The sequence below is a fragment of the Acomys russatus genome, chromosome 8 (assembly GCF_903995435.1).
Source record: "Acomys russatus chromosome 8, mAcoRus1.1, whole genome shotgun sequence".
Classification (NCBI taxonomy): domain Eukaryota; kingdom Metazoa; phylum Chordata; class Mammalia; order Rodentia; family Muridae; genus Acomys; species Acomys russatus.
In genome coordinates, this window is record NC_067144.1 from 15551453 (window position 1) to 15576020 (window position 24568).

Here is a 24568-nt window from a genome sequence, read left to right on the forward strand (position 1 = left end):
AGCCCGAATCGTCAAGTCACACCCCTAGTACAGCCCGAATCGTCAAGTCACACCCCCTAGTACAGCCCGAATCATCAAGTCACACCCCTAGTACAGCCCGAATCGTCAAATCACACCCCTAGTACAGCCCGAATCGTCAAGTAACACCCCTAGTACAGCCCGAATCGTTCAAGTCACACCCCCCTATACAGCCCGAATCGTCAAGTCACACCCATATACAGCCCGACCGAATCGTCAAGTCCACACCCCCTACTAGTACAGCCCGAACTATCAAGTCACACCCCTAGCCTAGTACGACCGCCGAATCGGTCAAGTCACACCCCTAGTACAGCCCGAATCGTCAAGTCACCACCCCCTAGTACAAGCCCGGAATCGTCAAGTCACAACCCCTAGGTACAGCCCGAATCGTCAAGTCACACCCCTAGTACAGCCCGAATCGTCAAGTCACACCCTAGTACAGCCCCGAATCGTCAAGTCACACCCCTAGTACAGCCCGAATCGTCAAGGTCACACCCATAGTACAGCCCGAATCGTCAAGTCCACACCCCTAGTACCAGCCCGAATCGTCAAGTCACACCCCTAGTACAGGCCCGAATCGTCAAGTCACACCCCTAGTACAGCCCCGAATCGTCAAGTCCACACCCCCTAGTTACAGCCGCTTTTGAATCATCAAGTCACACCCATAGTACAGCCCGAATCATCAAATCACACCCCTAGTACAGCCCGAATCGTCAAATCACACCCCTAGTACAGCCCGAATCGTCAAGTCACACCCCTAGTACAGCCCGAATCGTCAAGTCACACCCCTAGTACAGCCCGAATCATCAAGTCACACCCCTAGTACAGCCCGAATCGTCAAGTCACACCCCTAGTACAGCCCGAATCGTCAAGTCACACCCCTAGTACAGCCCGAATCGTCAAGTCACACCCCTAGTACAGCCCGAATCGTCAAATCACAGCCCTAGTACAGCCCGAATCGTCAAATCACACCCCTAGTACAGCCCGAATCGTCAAGTCACACCCCTAGTACAGCCCGAATCGTCAAATCACACCCCTAGTACAGCCCGAATCGTCAAATCACACCCCTAGTACAGCCCGAATCGTCAAGTCACACCCCTAGTACAGCCCGAATCGTCAAATCACACCCCTAGTACAGCCCGAATCGTCAAGTCACACCCCTAGTACAGCCCGAATCGTCAAGTCACACCCCTAGTACAGCCCGAATCATCAAGTCATACCCCTAGTACAGCCTGAATGAGTGGTGTTGCTTGGTTTTCGTCTGAATTAGCCCAGTTCACATCGGCACCATGAGCCAAAGCCTCAGCCATTTTGGGAAGGTTTTTTTCATATGAAGCCCTATAAAGCTGAAGTCCCGGATTAAGTTGTTTAGCGTCAAGAAACACAGAAGATTCTGGCCTTTCTCCTTCTGGAAAGCAAAGCACAAACACATCAGTAAGAATGTGCTCTTAGCACAGGAGGCAAATTGCTTAACAAGTACAGAAAGGGTTTGCAGGAAGAAAGAGTACTGTTGGCGGCGAATGACAGTAACAGTGGGGGAGCAGAGTGAAGAGGGACTCAAGGCTAACAAGCTGTAAATCCGGAAATGGTTAGGAAAGGTAACTTAGGGCTGGTGAGTGGCTGGGATACCTTTATTATATATATAATATATAAATATATATGTAGTATATATATTAAACTGAACTCTTAAACTCACAGTATAAACATTGTGACGTAAGAAACCACTCATCGATCCCAGTGAGCGTAGGAGAGATTCTCATACACTTGTCATTATCTCTTAGAGACTAATCATCCCCCAAGCATTTAGCCTTCTCATGGGATGACATCAGCTGGTATCCTAGGCTTCTGCGGTCTGCCAGTACCCATGTTGGTTACTGTTAAAATTGGCTGTATTCCAACAAAAAACCTGGGCTCCTTAATAATGCACTAGCAGGTCAAACCTTACTTGGTTTCCAGGATGATGTGCTCCCATCACAGTTTACACTAACTATCAGTTGATTCAAATGTTTATTCCCCAGAGAGACTTCCCCAAGACTAAACACACTGAAATCATGGGAGGAAGCATAAAGGAATTAGCAATGAGAAGAAAAACCCAAAGAGGGAGACACTGGTCCAAAAACAGTCACAGCAGAAGACAGCAACTAAGTGGACATGATGAATGTGGATTAAAACTCTTAGCACACACCATAAGGTTTGGATGGATGGCTGACTAGGGAAAGGACTCCAAAACTGAAGAGAAACAACAGCTTTCTCCTTAAACAATATTGCTCTCCCCTTAGAGCCATCTAACCAAGTTAACCACCTAGGTGAGAAATGGGCAGGAATTAGCATTTAGAGCAGTGGAGAGACAGCCAGACAAACATAAGGACCTGAGTCTGGGTCGCCAGGACACAGGTAAGAGGCCAGTGCAGAGGCTGACCCTTGTGATGTCAGGGCTGCAAGGTAGAAGCAGACAGATCCTTTGAGCTCACTGGAAATTGCTGAGCTCCAGGTTCAATGAGAGATCCTGTCCCAAAGACAAAGATAGAAAAAGGGACAGAAGCCGGGCGGTGATGCATGCCTTTAATCTCAGCACTCAGGTAGCAGAGGCAGGTGGATCTCTGTGAGTTCGAGGCCAGCCTGGTCTACAGAGTAAGTTCCAGGACAGCCAAGAGGCAAGGCTATACAGAGAAACCTTGTCTCAAAAATAAAAAAATCAAAACAAAAAAACAGATGGCATTAGAAAATATATTAAGTGAGACAACCCCCACTCAGAGAGGCAAACACCCCGTGTTCTCTGCTTTATGCAGATCTTAGCTGCTAACTGTTCGTGTAGGAGTATCTACATGAAAGTGAGAAGGAAGATGCCAGAAAATCCAAGAGTGGTCTGGGACAGGGGGAAAAAAACTCTCAGCAAAAAAATTGCTCTATAATTAAGTAAAAGTAAATGTTATCTATACTCTACTTGAAATCTAAAGTCACGATTGATTAGATCTGAAACTGAATATATATGAGAAATTTTGTTACATTCAAAATTTTTATTTTGGGCGTGAGTGGGTGTGAGGCTGGAGGTCATTAGACAACTTTTGGGAGTTGGGTCTCTGGCTTGAACGTGGATGGGAAGAGCTGGTGTGGGTGTCTTTGCCCGCTGAGGCATCTCATCAGTACAGTGCTAGGTATTTGAGAAAGTCTTAATCCGTGCTATGCCCTGTTAGGAACAACTGTGCAATGCAATGCCCAGTGCATTTCCTCTTACGGTCAGTACTGCTGCAGCAAGCGGGGCTTCCTGGTATTTCTACACATCCAGCCACTTCCCCTGAGTCCCATTCTAATGTTGCCACTGATTCCATTAACATTTCAGTAATCCTCACTAAGTAAATGTAAACCTTCTAGTAAAAGTTTGGAAAAAGACAATAAAAATACAAAAGAAATGAGCAATTAATAAGTATAATGGTACAGTTATTTTAGAACAAGTAAACTGAACAAAAGAAATTTAAAATGTACATAAAAAGCTATCTTCTGCTCTCAGAAAGCAGAATGGTGTTAGGGACGGCAATTGTAATGGGACAGGAGAGGCCGGTCCAGAGGCACAGAACTAGGGTAACAGAAACCCCAGTGCTCCCACGGGCACATGACACATGCACACACATCATGGTCCAAGCCATCAATAATACTCCCTCCCCTCCCCAATAGGAAGGTGGAGAGACACTGGGAAAGACAGCAGACATCAACCTCTAGCTGTCCTGTGAGCACACACATGTGAGCACACACACACAAGCACGCCCATGAAAGAGCCGACATTGGACATATACATTTTTCAACAAACTATAACAATCAACACGGACTTCATCAAAACTCACCAGGCTCGTACAAGCTATTGGCTGACACCGTGGAAGGCAAAGATTCTCGGCCATCATCAGAGCCTTGCTGGATGCCACTATCGTTACTTTTGACTGTGTTGAGGAGAAGGGAAAAAGGCTAGTGAGTAAGTTCACGGCGGTTGGAAAGCCGACTCCCACAACCAACGAGTTACAACACGAGCTGGTGCACGGGAACATGAACTTAGCCAGCACCGGCGCCACAAACGCACTGCAATCGTAATCCTTTCGTAACACGGCTAATTGGAACATGAATCAATCACAAAGCCTGAAGATAAACTTCCTTTCAGAGCTCTAACACACCTCATTACCCCACAAGTGCTGGGAGAAGTGGCTGTGGTGATGTGTAACCCCGAGACAATGGGCAACAGCTAGAGAGATGGCCACACCGCACAATGACCGCTGGCACAGACGTGGGATGCTCCACAAGAGTGTACTTACTACTACGCAGTTTTGAAGAAGTATCAAAGTAGGAGAAGAGTGAGTCTAGCTCATCAGGACAGAACAGAGACTCCCGCCTGGCCTCGTCGCTATTTACAGCAGCCACTGGGGACATGCAAGTTAGCAAAGCACAAAGCAGGCCGTAAGAAGAGGGGGCAGGAAGAACCGTTACTGGGCGAGTGTAGGGAGAGCGGGAAGGAGGCTGGAGGCTAACCAGGTCCCCGGGGCGGTCGGCACAATCCACTCAGAATCCCATCTCCCCCTGCCGGTGAGCAGTTGCACTCCGCAGAGTACAGACTGTACCTAAGAGTGCGAACCATGGGACCATCTCAGGTTAACAGTCTTAAAGACACAGAAATCCAAATTTCCCTCAGAATGTGTAGAAGGAAACAGGCTTTTAGCATTTAAAAACAAAAACAAAAACAAACCCTACAGTGGCCATACATGTGAGAGGAAAAAGGAAAACATCTGAGGTAAAATACCTGAGGTGTGGACAGACAGTCTGGCGTGGTGGCTCAGCCTCGCCTCCTCGCAGCTTTTGGAGCTGTTGCTTTTCTCCTGCTCGGAAGGGGAGGACGACGTAGAGTATTTATCCACAAATTTCCTCTCCACATACTTGGCTCTGATATATGCCTCTTTCTCCTGCCTGGGAGACAGGAAGATGCCGTGATGTTCTAGTGAGCCCCTTAGCATGGCTAACCCTGAATGCGTGCCACTAGACACGGAATCTAATGTAGTTAGAAGCAAAAGGTGGGGCTGGGAGTGCTAGAGAGAAGGCAGCTCAGAGGGCCTGCGGCTCTCCAGAGGACCCCACATCACAGCCACCTATAACTCCAGGGAAGCTGACACCCTCTTCTAAAAACTTTCTTAAGTGAATCCGTAACAGTTACTGTATAGCACTATCCAGCATGCTTTCCTTCTAAATAACAAGCTAATTTCATAGTCAGATGGATTACTAATAACCCACTTAAAATTAATAGTCACACAGTACCTTCAGATTCTCCTAATTTCTGTCTGTATGTATTTGTATAAATACTCCCTTGTGGTTTATAAGAAATACTACCAGGAAAACTAAAAATATATATACAGAAATTAACATTAATTACATTTTTACAGAGATACTGCCATATCCTGAACAATCACTACTGGTGATCATAATTTTCCATACAATAACTACAATAACATACATTGTTCCAGATTTATAGTGGGGAAAATGATATTTTCTTTTCTTATTATATAACCATAAAATATGTCTGTTCCTGCTGGGTGGTAGTAGCACACGCCCATAATCCCAGCACTCAGGAGGCAGAGGTAGGTAAATCTCTGAGTTCAAGACCAGCCTGGTCTAAAGAGTGAGTTCCAGGACAGCCAGGGCTACACAGAGAAACTCTGTCTTGAAAACAACCAAAAAACAACAAAACATATATGAGTGTTCCGTAATGTTTCTTATTTTATTTTAAAATGCTTAGGTATCTGGCTAAAATAGAAAAGCCCAGGGCCTAATAACTCTCTCATATAGCAAATATTAAAAGTGATTTAAATCACATTGGCTTAGTTCAGATCTTAGCATCAGATTATGGCAAATGCAATTCTAATGCTAAAAATAAAGAATCCTACTAACTGGACCTCGTGTCAACCACAAGGACCTGATTCTAGCAGCTTTCTGCGGCAGACTTTTGTGTGCAGAACTGGGGGGTCTAAATTCAGTTAAGCTGCCTTTCTGTCTTTGGGAAGTCTCACGGCTCCACCCATCAATTGTGTGACTAACACTGGCTGAACTAAATCAGGCAGTGCAAACACTTGACCTCTGAGACATTAGTGAACAGATCTCTTGTGTGTGTGTGTATGTGTGTGTATGTGTGTGTATGTGTGTGTGTGTTATGTGCACATGCTTGTGTATGCACATGTGTGTGTGCTAGTGTACATACAGGCATGTGGAGCCCAAAGGTCAACATGATGTCTTCTTTAATCACGCTCTACCTTATTTTTTGAGACTTGGTCTTTCACTGAGCCTGGAATTTACTAACCCATTGAGATTAGCTGGCCACCAAGCCCAAGGGACTCCCTGCCTCCCCAGCACTGGGAGAATAAATCAGCACCGCAACTCTTGAATTAACATAAGTGCGAAGGAACCAAACTAACGCCAGCCACTAACAGAACGCTGGACCACTTTAATGGCAAAGAGCTTCTACATCCCTATGCAGAGACTTTTCCCCTAATGATTCCCGGTCACCTGAAGACTACAAATGATGGGCTGCCCAGTTAGGTGGTCTAATGAGAACACTACAGTCAGATGTACAGATCTAAGGAGCACACAGAAGACAGGCATGGTCACATTTAAACAGAAGTAGTAGCGATGACTTCTTTTTTGTTTTGTTTTGGTTCTGTTTGTTTTGTGTTTTTGTTTGTTTGTTTGTTTGTTTTTCGAGACAGGGTTTCTCTGTGTAGCCTTGGCTGTACTGTACTAACTTTGTAGACTAGGCTGGCCTTGAACTCACATCGATCCACCTGCCTCTGCCACCTGAGTGCTGGGATTAAAGGCGTGCACCATCACACCTGGCCCTGTAGCAATGACTTCTAAACACCCATCACATGGTCTTATGTCAGCTGTGGTACAATAAAGTCACAGCTGCATTTGTGATCAGGGAGGAAAGTAACACATTAAGTCATCATACCTTTGTCCTGGCTGTGGTTTCTTTATTCCCATTTTTTCCAGTTTAGCTTCATAAACACGATTTATAACATCATTCCCCAATTCACACATAAGCTATTTGGCAGGAAAACAAAAATGCAAGCTAAGAATTAAAAGTCCTAAAAAAATAAGCTAAGCTTTAAAAGTTCTTTAAGTGGGTATGATTCACTCATTCGTCTTTACAGAAAGCTATTGCTCATTCCACAAAGAAATTTTAAAGGTAAAATGAGCCAAAGGCTGAGATTATTACCCATTTGCCATTCTTTATCAGAATTTTATCACTCCTATAACAGGTACCTAACAGAGAGCATCCATCCATCCATCCATCCATCCATCCAGATATATTACATATCTAGCTGTATTTAAAAATCAGGACTGGACAGACAGCTCAGTGGTTAAAGGGCTTGTATTGCTCTTGCAGAGGACCGAAGCTCAATTCTCAGCACTCACATCAGCTCACAAGGGGCCTGACACCTCTGACCTGTGCAGGCACCTGCACTTAGTGTACACATCCACACACAGGCTCAAACACATACACGTGATCAAAAATAATAAAGGCCAGGTGCAGTAGCACACGCCTGTAATCCCAGCACTCGGGGAAGCAGATGCAGGTGGATCTCTGTGAGTTCGCGGCCAGCCTGGTCTACAAACTAAGTCCAGGACAGTCAGGGCTACAGAGAGAAACCCTTTGTCAAAAACCTAAATAATAATAACAACAACAACAAAAACAATAAACATCTAAACGAAAGCCATATTTATCACACGTCTATCTCTATATCAGACTACTGACTGTGCCCGTGTCCATGGTTGGTCCTGGAGGTTTGACAAAAAGCATCACATACAGTTAGCTATAGCAAGTACTGGCCAATTCAAGGACAGTAAATTAAAATAAGACCTATTTTTTAAAATGCCCCTCATTCCCACTTCATAGAAATATTAAAATTCATCCAACATACAGCTCACTAAAGTCACTTATGGAGTAGCCCTATATTTGAGCTCTGTCACTCCATGTCAAACACGGCCAAACGTTAGACTTTCTTTCGCCTGGCCCATCTACCTCTCAGTTCCCCACTATGGCAGCATCCCTGCTGGATGAGACCTGCCATCAGCTGTGGAGTGCTTTCACGCAAATATTTCTCTCACCTTCAGAAGCTCAGGCTCCCAAGTGTCTAAAGTTAAAGATCGAACTTTCGAAAAGTGAACTCCAAGACTCCTACACGGGGAGAAGAGTTCACATTATTCTTAATATAAAACTATCAAGTCACTATTTGCATATTTATACACACATATACACATAAATGGCTCCCACAAAATAAATATGGATGGATTCTCTGCTTATTAATGATAAGCCAAAGTCTTAAAAAAAAATCTACAAACTGAAAGTATCCCCTTGATAAAATGTACAAATATAAACTGGTAACTAAATCAGGAAACTGGGGAAAAGACCCACAAATAAAACAAGCAAAAACCCACAATAATTTGCAACATGTATTTAACCCAAAGGAGCTCTCCCACTCGCTCTGGGTAGGCACACCCACCGATGAATCCCAGAGCACTCGATACACAAGGTGATGCCCAGGTTGATGCTGGCCCACCGTGGGTCTGCCAGGCCACAGTCACAACAGCTGCTGTTGCCAGGGATACACTGGACACGCTGCAGTGCACTTTCTCCTTTCAGTAACTTCTCTTTTGATTCATTTCCGGAATCTAGGCTTCCCGTTGATGGAGATGATTTCTTATCCAATTTCTAAAAGAATAAGTAAGTATTTGGTAATTTACTGCTTTTTGTACAAGCCAGTGTGTCAGCACAGAAGCATTGGAAATAGCATTTGATTCTTGTTTGTCTTTCCTGAAAACAACACAGCAGTAGGAAGGGCTGCGCAAACAGGACAATCGTAGGGCTCAGAATTCCAGGTGCCTGAGGAGACTCAGACCGGTACCCAGCAAAGAGCACAACCTTGATCAGGCCACCAGGTCCTACACAGGGTCAGAAGGATGCCTGCATGTGACAAACGTGAGTCAGCTTCAGACACAAAACCAGACAACGACAATAATGGATATTGAATAAGAGAAAAGCAGATGGGAACACAGCTAAAAATTTGTCATGAATTAAAATTCAACTGGGCAAGAAACAGATATTTACAATTTCAAAGTATTTACACACAAAGCTCTTGCCCAGCTAAATAACTGAGACTATAATTTCTAAAACTTTCAAGGTCAAAAGGTCAGACTAAGCCTGGGGTACTACCTGCCCCTGACTGGGGAGACACGACGGCTAGTATCTTTTTGCTGTAAAGAATATTACAGGGACAGTTTTAAACACGAATGCATTTGGGGGTCAAATGGTCATAATATAACACGGGCTGTTTCCATCTTGATGTCTGTACTGCAGTTACTTAAAAGATCTCATTCTAGGTGAGGCGAGAGTGTTTAGTAAAGCAGGCACTGGAAGTGAGGCAGCCTGCTGACAACGGACTCTCAAGGACTTCAAGGGGAAGAAGTTATTTGTACTGTATACAGAAATTGTATGGACAGTTGAGATTTCAAAAAATTTAAAAATATATCTGGTCAGAGGGGAACACCAACCCACCCAAGGAAATTTCAACCCAGGACTTGCCCTATCTACAAGATGTGCAGGGATGGGGATGGAGCAGAGACTGAAGAAATTCCCAAGCGGTGCCTGGCTCAACCTGAGACCCACCCATGAGAGACAGCCAATCCCTGGCATTATTGAAGACACTCTGTTGTGCTTGCAGATAGGAGCCTAGCCTGGCTGCCCCCTGAGCGGCTCCACCCAGCATCTGATGGAAGCACATGCCAGAGACTCACAGAGTGGAGCCCAAGGAGTCTCGGGTAAGAGTGGAGGGAAGGACGGAGGACTCAGAGGGGAGGACCAGCCAAGCCAACCAACCAGGGTCGGGGAGGAGGGGTGTGGAGAGTGGGGCTCCAGCCAGGGTCCATGAACTGGACCTGGGCCCCCTACATAAATGTAGCCTATGGGCATCTCAGTCATCATGTGGGTGCCCTAGTGAGGGAAGTGGGGGCTGGCTCTGACACGGACTCTGCTGCCTGCTTTTTTGTGGCTTTATCCTGGTGGGACTGCCTCTCTGGGCCACAGGGGAAGGGGATGCCCTCAGTGCTGATGAAATGCGATGAGCTGAGGTGAGGGGAGCTTCCCCTTCTCTGGGGAATAGGGGAGGGGGGAAACAGTGAGGGAAGGTGGGATAAGGGAGAGAAGGAGAGGGGGCTATGACCAGGATGTAAAATGAATAATTAATTTAAAAAGAAAGACACAATACATTATTAAAAATAAAAAAATAAGGGGGCTGGAGAGATGGCTCAGATATTAAGAGCACTGTCTTTCTTCCAAAGGTCCTGAGTTCAACTCCCAGCAACCACATGGTGGCTCACAACCATCTATAATGACACCTAGTGCCCTCTTCTGGCCTGCGGGCACACACACAAGCAGAATATTGTACAAATAATAAATAAATAAATCTTTTTAAATTAAAAAATAGATAAAAAATATATCTGGTTTATCAGAAAATGTTTAGAATGTAAAGTTAACAAACAGAATTATCACCTATAGAAAGGGTGTCAGTATTTAAGACAGATATCATATTGGTTCATTGCCAATTTTTTGATATGCTAATGCTTTTGTTCCCAATAAAGAGAGGCTGAGAGCTAATAAACACATGACTGGTCAGGAAGCAGTTATATCCCAGGGTTCCCTCCCCAAGGCCAGGCCAGTAAGGGACTATCTCTACACACAAATAACGATGAATGGAAACTTTCTCTCTAAAGGAGTAAATGAGAGTCTCTAGCTGGGCATCCGCTGAGAGCTCAAAGGCAGGAGATGAAGTGAATGCGCACAGGCTGACCAGCGGCTACTGCTCCCCTGCTGGCTCCTTATGCCCCTGGAAGAGATCAGAGCTTTTGGAAAAAGATCCTGACTGTGGCTGTTGCTCAACACAGTCTGAACTTAAGAGAATCCTATAGTCAGCAAAATCTTAACTATGTGTTTAGTGTGTAGTCTTAACTTATAATCATTAGCGTATTACAAGAAAGCCAAGAAAAACCTTTTATAAAATAATCCCTAATCTAGCTGTTTACAGAATCACCTAAAGAAAGTCTTTTCTTTTAATTGATGACTCAGGATACCTTCCTGAGGGAGGCCGAAAGGCACCCTGAATATCACAGGCTGTGGCCACTGTGCTGGTTCACCCACAGTATCTAGAGGGTACAACCCTACTGGAGAAGACACCACACACTTTGGATGTGGGACACAGCTCAACCTCAAACTGACCAGGAAACTCTCTCCCTGCTGGCTGCCAGACATAGTGCCAGAAGCTGCTGAGCAGAAGAGACATCAATAGCCTGCATGCTAACAACGCAAACCTGCTAGAAAGATGCACCCACTGGTACAATAATGGCATGATGGTTATGGGTCAACCAACTGCTTTCTGTATGAATCTGCAGCCTGCTTCACAGAAGGCATTTCATGTACTATATGCCTCTGACGGGGGCGGGGGAGGCGGTCATAGGCCATAGGGGAAACCTACCCTTACTGCTCTGCTAGATGGGCATACTGTTAAACTGTACTCTAAATGTTTGCGCTTCTACTACTATTTTGTTTTATTCTCAACTTGGTCAGATAAGTGAATAGTGGTTAATGCAGCGACTTGTAACTGATCAAAGTGCTGAATATAAACAACAGTTGGGTGCTCAACTGTGGATAGTTCATCAATTTCAACCTCCCATCATCCAAGGCTCAGGGAAGAAGAAAGGGCAGAAATAATACAAGAGCTGGCGGACAGGGAGGAGCGCTGTGAGATGCTCATATTTGGATGTGGCATGGTGGTTGAACGCGCCAACTCATGACAACTGTGGCTGCTTGCAGAAGACGTGTACAGGTCAAGCCAATCAAGTCCTCTCATGGATGATGGATGAGACCATGAGACCCCACCCACCCGAGGACCTATGGACAGATGATGGCCGCTGAAGGAAGAAGAATCACTCTCCTTTGGAGACGTAGCTCATGGCATGCTGCTCACACCTCAGGAGCTGGTTACCCACACTCCCATACATATATGGACAGCACTAAATGAACTCAGAGAATTATGAAAAACAAAAAATAAAAATAAAAAGACAAGAGAAAGATGAGGTAGGGGACACTATGGAGAACTGGAGGGAAAAGTAATGGTGAGTAAATATGATCAATACACATTGTAAAAATGTACAGAATTTCTTTCTTTTTGTTTGTTTGTTTGTTTGTTTGTTTTTATTTTTTTCTTTTTGGTCTTTTAAGCTTTTTAGATTTTTTGTTTTTTGTTTTTTGTTTCTGAGATAGGGTTTCTCCGTGTAGCCTTGGCTATCCTGGCCACACTTTTGTAGAGCAGGCTGGCCTTGAACTCACAGCGATCTGCCTGCCGCTGCCTCTTAAGCACTGGGATTAAAGGTGTGCACCACCACCGCCTGGCTCAGAATTTTTTTTCTTTTTAAGATATATTTATTTATTAGTTGTATAGTATTCTGCCCACATGTGTGCCTACACACCAGAAGAGGGCACCAGATCTCATTATGGATGGTTGTGAGCTACCATGCTGGGAACCAAATTCAGGACCTTTGGAAGAACAGACAGTGTTTTTAACCTCTGAGCCATCTCTCCAGCCCCAGAATTTCTAAAGAATAAGAAGAAGAAAAAAAAAAAAAGATTATTTTAAAATACAAAATTTAAAAAACTAAGCCTGGTTCTCAACACGAGTTAACTGTTTCGGGATGGGACTTAGTGAACGAGAATTATTTTTTCAAGACATGAAGGTTAATAATTACAATACTATGTCATGACAAAATAACAGAGTCAATAAACAATGAACAAAAAGGAATTCTTGAAAATTAAGTAGATTTTAACAGGTTACCAATGTTCAAGAAAACAAAATAATGTCAGTTCAGAAATTCCAGAGAGAGTGAGAGAGAACTGGAGAAAAGAAATAGGAAAGATCAGTAATAAGAAGAGAACCCTGAAACTGAAAAACAAAAGAGCAGAAGAAACAACATAACACCCCACCCTCCCCGAGACAGGGTTGTCTTTATCTCTCCCTGTAGACCAGGCTGGCCTTAATCTCACAAACATCTGTCTGCCTCTGTCTCCCGAGAGCTGGCATCAGGGCATGGACCACTGCCTGGCCATAGTGCTCTTCTTAAGAATAACTGTTTCTGACCCAAAACTTCTATACCTAGCCAAACTACTGGACAAATGTAAAGACAAAATAAAGCTCTGCTCAAGAGAACATGAAATCACAAATTCCTAACTTTCTGGAAATACTGAAGAAAGTCCTCAAGCTCTTAATCAATAGGGGAAAATATATAGGTCAACAGAAAGAAAGGAATTACTGAAAATGACTGTGTAAGGAAATCCCAGGTTAGTAGCTATGCTCCACGGAAAGTTCAAGGGTATCCGACGCAGCCTGGAGAGATGACTCAGGGACCAGAGCCGCCGAGGGCTCTCTTTAGCACCATGCCTTTTTGCCAATGTTCTCACCATCTGTATTCAACAATGCCCAGGACAACTGGTTCTCTGAGACTGATTAAAACAACGGCTCTCAACCTGTGGGTCATGGCCTCTTTGTGGGGGTTGAATGAGCCTTTCACGTGGGTCACCTAAGACCATCAGAAAATACAGATATTTACATTACAACTCATAACAATAGCAAAATTGCAGCTATGAAGTAGCAGTGACAACAATTTTACGGCTGAGGGTCACTGCAACACGAGGAACTGTATTAAAGGGCCGCAGCATTAGGAAGGCTGAGCATGACTGGCTTAGAACAGGGAGTTCCCTCAGTGCCTGCGTAGGAAGCTTCTGGTCTGATCTACCCCTGGGAGCCCTGGGATGGCCCACAATAACCTCTAAGGAGAACGTGGAGACATTCCCGTTAGCTCTCTATCGGTAAGCCTGTGCCTCAGCCCAAACCCAATGGCCCCAGAGTGGTTCCATCGCTCTAGGTCTTTCCAAAGAATCAACAGACTCTTTGTGAGGCTTTCAACTAAAGGACAACATGGGCTCTCCTTTTTTTGCTTTTTAGTCAGTCTTAATTTAAAACTAAATAAATTTTTAAACTCACAAAGTATTTATTATTATTAACAACAACAAAAATCAAAATATTTAAGAGAAAAACCACTAGCATAAGAATACTCTGGGATATACATTCAAATGTTAAAATAAAGATACATTTAGATTCCAAAAGAAAACGGTTGGCAAGGGCTGGAGGTGTAGTTTGGCTGGGTCCCACACACAGCCTAAACTGAGGCACGGTGGGAATGCCCGCAGCCCATCCCTCAGGAGGCAGAAGCAGGAGACCTGTGAATCCAGAATCACCTCCAGCCACACAGTGAGGCCCAAGCCAGCCTGGGCTACGTGAACTGTCAAAAAAGTTAGAATAAAAGAGAGAACGTAAGAAATTTTAAAAATTAAAATTAAAAAGGTGGGCAGGAGAAGGAGGGGTAAGATGAAACATACGAAAAGGTCAGCGAAAAGAACCTGAATCTAAAATTTTCAAACATTAAAAAAATTTTTTTAATTATATAAAATCATGTTACATAAAAAGAATTACAAGTGAAATTTAAAACATTTAGCAATAGGCCCCGCAAGACTGATGCCACCTGTACTAACCTCGGATTCGTCGCCTTTCTCTCTATAAGCAGTTGCAATACTGGTCTGAACAGCCTTAATCCAGGCCTGGCGCAGCTTTTCGGAATCCGCCTGGAGCATACAACTTCTAAAAGTAAACACATCATTCTGTCAAATAATTAATTAGAAAGGAAAATCGACACACTTTTTCTCACTATTCTATTCAGCGCATTTTTAAAAAGTATGTATGTGTGTTAGTGTTTTGCCTGAATGTGAGCCTGTGCACCGCTGTTTTCATAGAGGAACTAAATAATGTTTACAGGACGGGAGCTCAGTAGTAGGTGCTTGCCTCGCGCTCACAACCCACTGAGCAAATAAGTACGTAATCTCTACATATTTTAAAGAATAAGCTACATGGAGAGAAATTATATAAATACTCGGATACAACATCTGTATTTGCTCCTGGAATTTATTCTCAAAACATTAATTCTCTTCTATTGCCCTGAAAAATCATGAATCAGAGTTCTCAAGTCTTGGGGAAGATTACAGAAACATAAAAGCAGCTCTGAAGCTCTTGCAAACACCTTACTTTGTTGGAGAGACCACCTCGAAGCAGAAGCGCCGCTCGATGTCTTCACAGGGCTTGGCCGTGCAGAGCCTCAGGTCCTCCACCACCACGGTGGGGCTGTCCTGCAGCAAGGGGGCGCTGCCATCAGTCTCGGGCTTTCTGCACCCACAGCTGCCACAAGCTTCAAGCACACTCCAGAAAACGGCCTCACTTAAAAGGTTCCTACTTTATCACATTGTCGCTATAGATGGGCGTTATGAAGACAAACAACTAATGAAGGCGATTCTATCTTGGGCATTTAATCTCATCACACTGGCACTTAGTAAGCACTCAAGACAACCATGTCGTTGTTGGTCCTCTCCCCATGCCACTCACGGCCATGAAGTCTTTGGAGTCACACTCACATACAGAAAGGCTGTTTTCTCCCCCAAAGAGAAAGCTTTAGTAAATCATGTCTTAAATGCTCCAAAGGGAGACAAGAAATTGGTAAATTCTTCTTAAAATTCTTATGAGAAAGGTAAAAAATTTTATTGTTTTCTAATTAAAATACCAATGGATTAACTACATAGTCTCAAGAGCCTGTAATTACTCCAGCCATCTCACAAACAGCGGCTACCTGACATTCTGACTATGTGAAAGGCAAGCTGTCAATTAATAAACAAAAGGTTATTTCCAGTGTCTAGCCGTCTCACAAGCCATCCAGTATAGCTTTCCAATACATAAAATCCCTCACCTTGAAATAAGGCTCAAGAAACAAACACATAAGCAGCAGGACAAAGTGCAGGCTTCCTACTGACATTATTAACAGCGTATGTTTTCATTTACGTCATACTGAAGTGTTCTGTGCTACCATCACTGGTCCTAAGACAATGCGTACTAAAGACAAGGGTCAGCCGGGTGGGTGACCCACACCTGTAATCCCAGCACTCAGGGAGGCAGAGGCAGGCAGATCACTGTGAGTTTGAGGCCAGCCTGGTCTACAAAGTGAGTCCAGGACAGCCAAGGCTACACAGAGAAACCCTGTCTTGGGGGGAAAAAAAAAAAAGACAAGGGTCACTCCTGCCACACAACTAACCAAACGACTTAATAACACGAAGGTAATAATCTTGCTACACACAAAACCTCTCAAAGCTAGGAAGGTCATGACTGGGTCTGGAGAGACGGCTCAGTGCTTATGAGCGCACAGTGCTCCTGCAGCAGATGGAGTTCGGGTCAGGCAGCTCACAAAGTGCCAATAACTCCAACTCCAGGGGACCTGATGCCCTCTTCTGACCTGCACAGGCACTGCACTCAAGTGTACAAATTGACACCCAGGACATACATGTACACACAATTAAGAATAAAAATAAAAGGCAGGTGTGATGGCTCATGCCTTTAATCCCAGCACTGGGGAGGCAGAGGCTGCCAGATCGCTTTGAGTTTGAGGCCAGCCCAGTTTACACAGTAAGTTACAGGCTGGCCAGGGCTGCATGGGGAGACTGTACCTTAAAATAATCTGGTGCCTCTGGGGGCATGGAAGTCACATGCGCAAACTTGCACTCAGACACACATGTACACACAAATGAAAAGAAACCTTTGTTTCGTCTTAAAAAAAATTCAGAATTCAAATCACTCTGCTTTTAAGGATCTAGGGTACCTAGCTCCCACTCCACTTATTACACACACCCACGCATAAAACCAAGAAGCAGCAATTCCAAAAACTGTGCATATGGATATTTGTGGGCATCTGTGTTCACTGAGACAAAGACACAAAGAACTGGAACCAGAACTCACTGGGTTTTCCCTTTATTGCTTAACAAAGCACCTACCTTAAACTTTTTCTGGTAAACCAGCTGATTGTTCTGTATGGAGAACCAGCGTCTAGACAGAGAGGAGACAGGTTAAAGATCACACACGTGCGGCTACTCTGGGGAGGGGGGTCATGAACTAGACACCTGTTTAGGGTGGTGCTCGGAGATGGGCGCTGCTTTGCTTTCAGAATTGAGGCATCTGAGATAACTACTGAAAACTAAGATAAGCACCTTTGAAAAATCACAGATGAGGGAGATAGACTTGCTGCTTTGGTTAATTTTATGTCATAACTTTACATCTAAACAAAAACTTTTATTTTTCCTGCTAAGACCACATGATAACTATTTTTTAAATATATTTTCATTTTATTTTATTTTTCAAGATTTATTTATTTTATGTATGAATGCTCTATCTGCATGTACACCTGCAGGCCAGCAGAGTGCATCAGATCACATTATAGATGGTTGTGAGCCACCATGTGGTTGCTGGGAATTGGACTCAGTCAGGTTCTCTGGAAGAACAGGTAGTGCTTTTAACCGCTGAGCCATCTCTCCAGCCCAACAACTATTTTAAAAGTACAAATGTAAAGATTTTTTTTTTAGGTGCTCAAAATAATTAAAATCTCTCCCTCAAATACCCACATTTGCAATGTAGAAAACTTAACACTGTGAATAAATCATCCATTCATCAGAGTAAAATATTACCACAAATGGCACTTTATTTTCAACCCTTCAGAAGCTAGCTCGGCATATGTGTGACTGGCCAGCGACCAGAGGCTACAGTGTATCTAGGAGGACATGATCACAAGCTTCATTTCATACAAGACGGTTCTCAAGAAAATCGTGTTACCACATACGGCTCCTCCCAGGCGTTGAAATGACTCTCCTCATTACTGCTAAGTAATTTGCTTACAATGTTCTTTAGAAAAAGGGCTAGGCAATGCAAGCCATATGCACTAGTTCTAATTTATTAAAGTAACAAAAAGAACTAAAGACATAAAAAACCAAAAACAAAAAACAAAAATAAAAAAAACCCACAGTCAAAAGCCATTCATAAGGGAAGCAAAACTTCTCACCAAGCACGAAAAGTGAACAGTTTTTGAGCTGTTATTTTTAAATTAGTTTCATATGAGATGATTTTTAATTAGTTATTAATCTATTAGCAGACAGAGATTCTACCTTTTCATTGATACTAATACAAATTACTAGAGATTATATTTAGGTGTTTTGAATTTCTATTTTTAAATGTTTAGTTATTTCTCCAAAGCTGAGAATGAGACCAGAAGATGCCTTGGCATTTTTTTAGGCCTTTTACTGGGTGGATAGGTTTTCTTGCCACTTAAAGACATATCACCTTTTCCACTGAACAAGAGTCTTGTTAAATAAGCATCTGAATAATACAAGGTGGGGTGCCGCTGAATGCAAATCAGCAAACCAGAAAAGGAAGAACTTGCAGGGTTTTGTGCAAGGGACAGACAGCTGTTAGGATGTTAGAGGGAGCTCCTGCACCCAGGCCACACGGTGCACCCTGTCACGTGGGATGACATGCAATGGAAACTATCTCTGGATCGATTAAAGCATTGGTTTTAAAATCCATTTGAGGAGGGTGAACTATAGTAATCGAGATGCACAGACTGTGTACTGCGGTGGTTATCTTACAGGGTTTGGGGGGAACCACAGTTTCATTGAACAGTGGGAAGCTATCCAGGAAACAATGCCAACTTTTCACATTTCTGAGGTCCTCAAAGGCTGTCTTTTCTTTTGACCTGGTCCATCTTAGGGCAGTATTCCCTAAAAATAACAGTAACAATAACAATAGCAATAATAATAATACAACTAGATAGAAATGTCTCGGTCCCTTCAGTTATTAACTTTATGGAGCAGAAGCATCCTTGACACTCAGTTCCCCTGACACTTATGAGCTTCTGGGTGACATTCTCACATCATTGGGTTTTGTGAAATACTTAGAAAAGATAATACAAATTTCACTTCGTTTGCAGCCTCCTTAAAACATAATAATAGATCACAGGTAGAGAAAGATGAACTACAAAGATGTTGTCTGACACGGTCTTCCCTCTGCTGCCATTAAAAACACGCATCTAACATCAACCAGAACTTTAGCCAGTTAAAGGGACATAGCTGATGTGACGGATGTATCGGGCGGGGCGATAAATCTGCTTTAGTGTACACGCATGTGCTCTGCTCGGCACACATATGCTGTGGTGTGCACGCACAAATATGCACACGCACGTGGGGTCTGGAGGGGAACCCTGGGGGATCATTAGGGAACTGTCCGATTCCTTTGAGCAAGGTCTCTTCCGCTCACTGAGCCCTGGGGATCTACTTGTCTCTGCCTCTTCAGTCTCAGGATTACAAGCACAGGCGAGCACACCTGGCATTTGCATGTGGGTTGTAGAAGATCAAACTCTGGTCCTCATATTTGCAAGGCAAGCCCTTTACTATAGACTGAGTAGAGTTTAATTGTTCCTGTAAAATAATCCTAGGGACTATTAATATTTCCAAGAAAAGGGAAGTATGATGAATAGCTTTGTAGCCTATGAATTTTACATACACACACACACACGCACACACACACACTTAGTATTTGAAGTACTTGGTACAGGAAAGTTTAAAGTACTTCAAAAGGTGCAACTAGATCCAAGAGACAAGTTTTGGGAAGACCGTGCTAACACAGTGCATAGTCTACAAGACTAAAAATGGAGCACAAAGTGCAAGGTGGTTCCTAATTTCCTATAAGTAAGAAAAAGTAAGACACATTTTCTATCTGTCTCAAGTAGAAGTAATTTACTATAATTTAAACCAACATATTACATTTACTTAAAAACACCTAAGTACTATTACATACCAAGGAGAACTTCCAGGTGACAAAATTTGGGTCAAAAGGAAAAAAATTTATAAAAATCAAATATATTTTATCATGATCTTAATATCAAAAATATGGGTAAAAGTCACAGCTCTAAATCTGAAGAAGCTTTATAACTAAAACTATGTAAATTACAGGTACATACACATATTCAAGTGTTAGATAGATATTTAATACAATTTAAAGGCTTAATGCACTGTTTAATTTTCAATTCAATTTGTTGTTTTCATAGAAAGAAAGTGGCAAAACAAAGAAAACCTATGACCTGACCAAGAGTCCTTCCAACATAAGCAGCTCATCCCAGGGACTCGTCCCAGCCACCGCATCGTGAAAACAAAGTGTGCTACTTTATGTCCGTCATAAAAAACAAAAGTCACCGGGCGCTCCTACCAGTCAGGCTGCTTCTCTTGTGGATAACTACGCACTGTCCCTTCCCAGTTCAAGTCAACGGAGGACATGGGCGACTGACTAAAAGGAATAATTCTCTTCCTCAAATAAATACTTAGGTTTTCGTTCCAATTTGGAGCATGAAGAGATGTTTTTATCCATTGCAAGTAATCCAACCAAACGCGGGTTAATTAGGTGCTTTCTCGTGCTACAGAGGAAACTGGGTAAGAGGAGGAAGGGCAGGGGGCTATTTGGTACCTGATATGATCGGGCTTTTTCCTGTCATGTGAAAAAAGGGGGCAGGGTTAAAACAAAAGGGAAAGGTGTAAAAGAAAGAAAACGCAAATGCGAAAATAAGCAAAGGACCAGCATGATACAAAAATAAGACAAAAGGTAAAGAAACAAGCTTAAGCCAATAACCTAACACTACAGTCAGAGAGGATCCATGGGTTTTATTTATGTATTACAAATACATGCATCTTGTTGAATTTCAATTCTTAGGAAATTGAAATACTTTGAATATATTTGAATTATGAGATTACTGTTACCTTATACATCTACTATGATTTCCTGCCTCTATAGTCATAACTAGAAAGCAGAGGTAGCATCGTGCCACACATTAATAAGCTGTGCCTGGGAACCAAGAGGAAAATCACTCCATGTTTACCTACAGAAGACTTAAGCATATGACAAGTCTTGGAAGGAAATCGGGGTTACAAATTAGGAATTTCAAAGATCATGAAATGCTAACTGAATAAACCTCCCACCTGCCCACACCCATCTTCATCAGATGATAGCAGAGACTCCAAGGCCACATATAAATACAGTTCTTTGATTGCTTTAGGGGAGGGGGGTGTAGGAAGGTGGAGACAGGCCAGGCTATGCAGTCCATCCCAGTCCTGCCTCCCCACTCCTGGGTGCTGGGACCACAGGTACGCACACTCTAACCAGCATACTCATCTCTAGTCTGTGCACATTCTGCTTACTTTAAAACAAAACACCAATAAAAATGTTTTTATCTGTACTGGCAGTATATATAATGATTGTTTTGCATTAAAACTCTATATGATACATTTTACTACTAGGTTATATTTTCTGATCTAACAAAGTAATCTGCTTCTTTGTCAGCCTTTCCAAACCTTAGTGCTAAATTATGTTAACAATTATTTTGTTATTCCTCTTTTCCAAACTCATTATAAAAAGTAAAAGAGAAACATAGGTGCCTCTGTTTAAAGTCTGCACTGAAACTGCCGTACCGAGAAAATGATGTAACAAAAAAGCGCATTGTGCTGGGCGTGGGGGTGCACGCCGCTAATGCCAAGAGAGGCCCGCAGGTCCCCTAGTTCGAGGCCAGCCTGGTCTACAAAGTGAGTCCAGCACAGTCAGGGCTACACAGAGAAGCCCTGTCTTGAAAAAGCAAAAAGGAAGGAAGGAAGATCATTGTGGCAGACCGTAATGCACCCCCAGAAAAATAAAGCCACCCTTGGTGTCAGTGTAGCACTTGGGTCTGGGACCCAATCACACGTAATCTAAATCTGAAGATGCTCAAGTTCTCTAGGATAAAGTGCAGCGTTTGCACACACAGAATCCTAATGTATGAGAGTATGAGTGTGTGAGGGAGAAATAGCTGAGAGGATGAGGGGGGTGGGGAAGGGAGAGGGAAAAGAGGAGAAACTGTGTGAGTGTGTATGTGTGTGTGCCTGTGTGTCTATAAGTGTGTCTGTACACATGTTTAAGTATGTGAATGAGTATGTGTGCGTGCACGTGCCCACATGTGCACGTGTAAAACAGAAAGCCTCTTGCCACGCTGCCTTCTTCTGGGCTCAGTTCATTTTCCCCCTGGGTCCTGGAGACAAGCCTCCATCCAGCTCAGTCACCCCTAGACTTACTTACGGTTGCTATTGTAATGCAAGTGCTAATTAAATGGTATAATTGCATTGATTAAATAATAAGCACCAAAAATTGATGGTTCTCAGTTGGGTGAATCCATAGTGTAAGATCATACAGAGGGCTAACACTATGATCCGTTTACAGGTTGAGATGCCACAACAAGAAATCTGAGATTGAGAAGGAACAAGACTGGCAATGCATATAGGACACGAGCTTTTCATCCTTAGCTGTCTACTCTCATGCACAAAACACAATTTTTATGCTACACTATACAATACTAGAGATTCTTTTTTTTTCTTTTAAGATTTATTTATTTCTTTATCATGTATACAGTGCTCTGGCTGCATGTACACCTGCAGGCCAGAAGGGGGCATCAGATCACATTACAGATGGTTGTGAGCCACCATGTGGTTGCCGGGAATCGAACTCAGGACCTCTAGGGGAGCAAACAGTGCCCTTAACCTCTGAGCCATCTCTCTAGCCCTAAACACTCTTTTTAAAGTCAAATCGTAATCAGTGAAGCCTGGGGCAGATTTTGTTAAACTCTTTGGGAATTCCTAATTACATTCACATGTCCCTCACGATGGCAATCTTTAATAGAGGATGCTGAAAACATAGGCTAACTTCAAAAAATTACAGATAAGACCACATGCATCATTACACAGCTGCTGCCTTATGATAGCTACAAAACAAAAGTGGTGAAGAGTTAGATTCTGAGACGTTTTAATGCTAAGGAATGTACAGTCTTACACAGAGGCAGTAGAATGTATTACAATAAATTAAATTAAAAACTGGGGAAGACACTAAGCCAAACAGAGATAAAAGAAAACGATTTCCATTTCCTGAGATTAGATTTTTAAAGCCTCCTTTAAGAAACGTAAATGCATTTGCAACTTTTAGTATTAATAATACCAGAGGGAAGCTCTTGGTGATACATCAAGGATCGCTGCTCTTTCTTCTCCTGTTTGTGTAATTCCTTTCTGCTATATTTTGCATATGATCGGTCCCACAGGTTTTGCCCTAGATCTGGCTCACAGTGTGGTACCACTAAGGGTATTGGAATCCTTGGAGGCGGGGCCTTGTGCTGGTGATGACGTCACTGAAGGCACCGCTTGTGGGAGGGGTCAGTGACAGTCTCTGGAAGTCAGTCTGCTGTCTCACATTGGCCATTTAAAAAAATGGAAGACACCCTTCTCCCGCCCCCCAAAAAAGAGAAGACAGACCCCTTCCTGTTCTTTGGCCTCCTGTATCTGCATAAAATCTCAGCCACACACCTCTGCTGCTGAAACAGCCCCTAATGCGAGCCCCTCAATGAGTCTCCCAATCTTTAATTTCCAGACTACAAAAGTACGAGAAAAATAAACCCCTCACTTCAATCACCTTGCTAAATATCTGTCTTCTTAATTCGACCTACGGTCTGTTATACTAGCGGCCACAGACCGCCCCTTTAAAGCGCTGAGGGCCGCCTTTCCATCCTGCAGAGGCTAGCACATCTACAACAGGGGGTGACAGCTGCTCCTACTTCATCTTTTGCCTCTAGAATCCATGCCAGCTAATAGGATTCCTGAGACAAACGATAAAAAATGATACGGTCCACATCTGGTCTGCGGCTGATTCCACTCGGCTGCGCTGACCAGCAATGGATTCTCCACTGTGCTTCTTCACTGCGGAGTCTGAGCTCGCAGTCCTTGCTCAAGCGGTCTAAAGAAATTCATTTCTCCTCTTAACATAATGGTTGTTTCTAAGGGTTTACTGTACTTTTGTTTTCTTAAACTTTAAGGAGGTAGTTTATAAGTTTAAAGGTTAAATTTCAATTCCAGTATTACACTGTAAACCTATTATTACCTGAATAATCATTATAAAAGTTACCACATACGAATTGTTTCCTAAACAAACTACAGAACTTGTCAAGAAGGACTTAAAAGGGCTATTGTTTTACATTTTGGTTCATGAAATACAATTTCAATTTTTCATTTCCACAGTATAATAACTAGAGGCATTATTGATAACCAGATCACAACAGCTGGTCCTCCAGTACCTATGTCTTATTTAAAAGTTCTACATAACTCTACATAACTGATTAATAGTAAATAGCACTGTTCTTTCCAGTTTATATTCACTTTCAGATGAAAAAAAAATATTTTAAATAAAGCCATGTACCATTTAGATTTTCTACAACCTCAAATACTGGAGAAAGGCTCAATAAATGACTGACATTTTAAAATGTCATTGAATGTTTTTGAACTTCAATTCCAAGAAATCTAAACAAGACCAACCAGAACCCATTTCAACACAGCATTGTTAAAAATAAAAAAATTTTAAAAATTAAAAAAGAAAAAAAAGGACACCAAATGACCTTACGGAGACGACCCTATTTATTTGAGTAACGTTCATCTTAAGGAGCAGCCTTC

General features: G+C 42.9%; 1 protein-coding gene across 14 annotated transcripts in view; it reads right to left on the reverse strand.

Moving 5' to 3' along the window:
- Acap2 (ArfGAP with coiled-coil, ankyrin repeat and PH domains 2) overlaps window positions 1-24568 on the reverse strand; it is a 132172-nt gene that overhangs the window by 29314 nt on the left and 78290 nt on the right. For 2 of the 14 annotated variants that reach the window (XM_051149723.1, XM_051149724.1), the window contains exons 11-21: window positions 20526-20546; window positions 17015-17066; window positions 15228-15328; window positions 14681-14786; window positions 8547-8755; window positions 8152-8221; window positions 6992-7083; window positions 4799-4962; window positions 4317-4421; window positions 3858-3950; window positions 1239-1426 (exon numbers count right to left, since the gene is read on the reverse strand). In XM_051149723.1, coding sequence (XP_051005680.1) covers window positions 1239-1426; window positions 3858-3950; window positions 4317-4421; window positions 4799-4962; window positions 6992-7083; window positions 8152-8221; window positions 8547-8755; window positions 14681-14786; window positions 15228-15328; window positions 17015-17066; window positions 20526-20546 — 1201 coding nt within the window. The remainder of the gene's footprint in view (window positions 1-1238; window positions 1427-3857; window positions 3951-4316; window positions 4422-4798; window positions 4963-6991; window positions 7084-8151; window positions 8222-8546; window positions 8756-14680; window positions 14787-15227; window positions 15329-17014; window positions 17067-20525; window positions 20547-24568) is intronic. The other 12 variants (XM_051149725.1, XM_051149728.1, XR_007831061.1 and 9 more) reach the window with 11 other exon arrangements.